The sequence below is a fragment of the Pundamilia nyererei genome, unplaced genomic scaffold (genome assembly GCF_000239375.1).
Source record: "Pundamilia nyererei isolate P.nyererei 1_Seehausen unplaced genomic scaffold, PunNye1.0 scaffold00266, whole genome shotgun sequence".
Classification (NCBI taxonomy): domain Eukaryota; kingdom Metazoa; phylum Chordata; class Actinopteri; order Cichliformes; family Cichlidae; genus Pundamilia; species Pundamilia nyererei.
Genome location: NW_005187667.1, coordinates 502,896 through 507,503, shown reverse-complemented (window position 1 = coordinate 507,503; position 4,608 = coordinate 502,896). Strand labels below are relative to the sequence as shown.

At 46.7% G+C, this 4,608-nt stretch overlaps 1 protein-coding gene across 1 annotated transcript; it reads left to right on the top strand.

Moving 5' to 3' along the window:
* The first annotated feature begins 6 nt into the window (after nucleotides 1–6).
* On the top strand, nucleotides 7–3,963 carry LOC102208214 (uncharacterized). Its single transcript, XM_005750242.2, has 4 exons — nucleotides 7–2,206; nucleotides 3,075–3,283; nucleotides 3,373–3,490; nucleotides 3,694–3,963. The coding sequence occupies exons 1-4, from the start codon at nucleotides 1,712–1,714 to the stop codon at nucleotides 3,868–3,870; spliced, it is 999 nt and encodes a 332-aa protein (XP_005750299.1). The 5' UTR covers nucleotides 7–1,711; the 3' UTR covers nucleotides 3,871–3,963.
* Nucleotides 3,964–4,608: the final 645 nt, after the last annotated feature.

Here is a 4,608-nt window from a genome sequence, read left to right as displayed (position 1 = left end):
GAAGTTAGGGCAGAGCATCCAGCACGGCAGCCGACCTCACCGGCGCCATTTTCAAACATTTTCAAAATAGAGGCTAACGGCAGCTAACAGCAGTCCATATTGACAGAAAGTTCAGCATATTTTCAACAGCTTGCCTCAGTATCACTGTCATCAGACAGAAGTGAGTTTCACTCACTCACTGATTCCTCCAAACTAAATACAGGTGCCTTACACTACAGATGAATGTTATTTTGCTGACTTCAGGGGTGAAAATGTTAAATCCTGCAAAATACTTGACACATATCTGTTTCTTATTTCTGATTTACTGCTAAATGTTGATATTATTCAAATATGTTAAAATGTAATGTGAATTAAATGTTTTTTATATAGAAACAGTAGTAGAAGGCCAGGCGTGGCCATTACGAGGCCTAACAACAACAGTTAGAAACAAACAAATAATGGTGCAGTAACATCGGCTGTAGATGTGATCATCACCATGAATCCAGGGCGTTTCTGTCTGGTGACCTCGGCATATCAATGTCGAAAAAACTGTGGGAGGAGCCACGGGAGTTCAGGGTCGGATCTGAGACCCCTTAGGAAGGACTTTCATTGGACGTCAAAGAACTTCTGTCCATGAGCTCAGGAAGTTCTCAGGGCGTGCAGGGGAACAGCTGACATGTACTCAATTTATTGTCGAGGGTGGAAAGAGGACTTTGAGGAGCTCCAGAGTCTGACCGAACCTTCGTCTGTGAAGGAGACACCGCCTGAAGATTTGAGGGAACCTCTGCAGATACACTGGCAGAGATGCTGTCTGGTTCAGGACGTCAGGACTGACTCAGACTTGTCCTGAGATGATAACGGCTCTGGACATCACGGGCTGTTTGGGCTTGGGTGCGGACAGCACCTTTGTACTGGCAGACTGAGGTGGTGGTTCCCTTTGGAGGTCTTCCAGGCAGGAGACCCCGAGTGAGACCAGAACCTGCTGGTCTGGTTAGGAAGGCCTCAGAAGTCTGGAATACGGCTCAGCCTGCAGGTGACCTGACTTTGATGGATGGATATGTTTTTACAAGCAGACACTTCTGATGAGCGCTGGGGTCAGAGCGCAGCTTGTTTTTGTAACGTTTTTTATTGTTGGCAAGAGTGTTAATAAAAAAATCGTTAATCATGAAACAGAAACACGAGAACACAAAGAGAAGAAGAGCGTTGGGTCAGCTCTAAATGACCTGTTCAAGTTCAATAAGCAGAAAGAGGTGAACATGTTTCAGTAAAACGACCCTGATGGTTTCCATCACAGCACGAACGTCCGGCTCATATCGGCCTCGGGTGAATTCTGCTCAGCCCGGACGCAAGTGAAGGAGGAAGAAACCACAGTGACATCAGAAACAGTTTGGCACCCGCACTTCCTGTCTCATTACATCACACCGTTTCCTACAACTCAGAGGAAATACACCAGACAAGCCTTTTATGGAAATGTAAGGTCGGTTAGGTTCACTGAACAAAACCATGACAGCAGGTCCTCGGTGATGAAGCAGAATTCAAACAAACAACAACAAACCTCAAACATCTGAAGACGAATCAAACTGAAACTTCAGGCAAGACGTGCAGTCAATGAACCAAAACCAGAACGCTGTGTGTGTGCGCGTGCGTGTGCGTGTGTGTGAGACTGGGTGGGGTCTGAATAAAAGTGTGTCCCGTCAGATATCAGAGACCACTTCTCTTCAGCTCACCCTCCATGATCATGCAGACGCAGACAAACAGCCGAAACTATACCGAACATTTCATGGAGGGTCAGCATGTGTGGCTGAATGATTTAAGAAGTACAGCTGAGCGTCAGGGTTTGGAGAACCAGTACCTCTACAAAGAAGACATCCCTGACTACCCCCGACCCGAGTTCTGCGTGTCTCACCTGAAACATGACACAGAGCGACGGGGGCTATGTGGGATCCGGAAGGACAGAGGCTTCAAGGATCCTCGTGGAGGCTCCTCAGATCCTTGCCATCTCTCCCTGGTGTGGTGGAGTCTGGCTGTGGGACCCGAGGAGATCCAAGCAGCTGAGACGAGGCTCCTGGAGGAGACCTACCCAGACCGGATGGAGGAGCAGGCTGCAGAGCAGGAGAGCTTCCTGTGGAAGTTCGCCTCCTCTCCAGCCTTCAAGAGGAGGTCGAGACTGGGCTCGTACCGCTTCAGGTTTCCTCTGGAGGAGGTGCTGACGGCCTACAGCGAGCAGGTAATCCTACGTTTAAATGACTGTTTGCATTGACAGAGCTGACATCACCGCCTGTGAGCACCATAAAAGAGTCAGAGATGTCTGTGAACTTCATGTCAAACACTTTTCAGAGGCAGAGTTTGAACATGAATATCTAAAACACTGTTAACAACAGAAACCTGACAGTTTCACCCACATGGAAAAGATATGAATAAATCTTATAAAGTTTGAATCTGTCTTGTGTGAAACTTGAATGAAAAGCATACAAGAGTGAAAACAGATATAAGATCCCTTGAAAGATTATATAATGAAACTTGTATGTTTTGGATACTAAAACAATGTATGAAAGTAATGAGAAAGTGGCCACGTTCATGAGTAAATCATAGAAGTTTTTACTATTTCTTTTCCATATGGGCACTGGTGGGTCTTACCAGAAACATGAAACAGGATCTAGTATTCAAATATCTGCATCCTGGATCATTTAGATATTTTAAAACTTCAAGTAGTCCTGTAAAAAACTGCAAACAATAACCTGGGACTGTTCATGAATGATGTGTATTTATATTTCTCCATAATGTTAAAACACTGAATACTGTAAATATTACATTCTTAGTCACAAACTGAAGAACGTGCTTTTTTCGTTCAGCTTACATGGACTCAGTAAATATTTCAGGTGGAAACACAAACATCAGCCGACTGGAACAGACCCAGTTAAAACTCAAAGTGTAATCACAACATTCCTGACAACACCGAACAACAGGGCACTTCCATCCTTCGTTTACAGCGAGCTGCTGTCGTGACTCAAAGCGCACGTCGACCGAAACTTGCTGTGCCGCGTCACTCTTTCTGTCTCTGGAAGTAAAACTGAAACTTCTGTTATCGTCCCCAGTTTTGCTCTGGAGCTCCGCCCATCATGAGGGTGTTCAAGACCTCGCTGTACAAACAGGAAGTGCAGTACTCTGTGCTGGTACACAGCCCGGCCAATCAGCGGTTCTTCTCAAGGTTTCCTTTGCTCCCTGATGATGACCCGGACGCCGTCTGCACTTATAGAGACGGACGCTTCATCTGGAGACCGGAGGCCATGTGTAAGACACACAGGTAAGAATCACAGAGGTAAATGTGGAAATGACCTCCAGTGAGAGACTAAAAGCGCCCTCTGACCTCTGTGTCTCTGCCCGTCCTCTCAGCTACGAGTTGATCCGAGGACCTGACGAGAACCAGATGGACGCTCGGGGGCCGATTAGGCACCCAGAGTTTTATGTGTGGGATCACGTCGCCGTCGCCCTGCACATGGAGAACAGAAAGGTACCTTCGCTGCTCCTCCTCCTCACTATCAGCCAGCCGGCTCCTCCAGCCCGCCCCAGACTGCATCCACCACAGCGTGAACGCTGAAAGGCTTTGAATGAACCGCCGTGTGAAGAGCTCAGAGTGCTGGACCATCACGTCTGACTCTGACAGTTTAATTTGTGACTGAGCTTCAGTTTCATGGTTGTCTTTTTCTGTTTCAGGTGCTGAGGTTTGATCCTGATCAGCTGAGAGAAAACTTGAGGTTCTGCTGGAGGGACAACAGGACAATCATACCCCAAACACGCTTTGATCACTTCTGCAGAGCCCACTCCCTCCTTAGACGCCTGTGGCCCAGATACTCCTGGCTGGAGAAGGAGCCCCCACTCCGGCCTACCTGAGGCAATGAATCCACATTTCTCCTGACAGCTGCCTCGAGTGGACACTAGGAGAACTGCAGTCTTTGTTTTCTTATTAAAAATACTCTAGTAAAAGTAAAAGGTATCTCTGAGGTTGTGTCTACTATGAATGTGATAAAAATAAAGAAATAAAGATGAAATAAAGATAAATGAACTCGGGGGTGGCATAAGCTCCACCCCCGGCACCCCCTATCACACCTGGAGATTGATGAGGTGCAATACAAACAGTACAGCGAGTAGCTAGGACGCCAATGTCACAGCCTGGCCCTCGCCATAATTTGTATCATGGTGGCTGGACTTTGTTCTCTGTGTTCTGTGCCTTTAAATGTCTTTGCAGGTCCCTGCTGATTTGAGAGCTGGCAGCTGCTGATTGGTTCCCTGATCAAGTGGCTTTTTTAAAAACCCTCCCCAGCAGCAGCAGCTGAGCTGTGTGTGTGTGTCTGTGTGTGTGTTCCTGTCTAGCTATCTTTGTGAGGACGGAAAGCTGCATTCTACTATACTTGTGAGAACCAACAGTCACTCTTCAGCTGAGTACATCAAGTGTTTAAAACAGAAGCTGTGCAGGTCTGAGATCAGCAGCTTTGTGTAACACCAAACTGAGGTCCTGGTAATGCTGATATATAGTGACAGAGTTACATGAGTGATTCAATTCAATTCAGTTTTATTTACACAGCGCCAAATCACAACATAAGTCGCCTCAAGGTGCTTCATAGATACAGA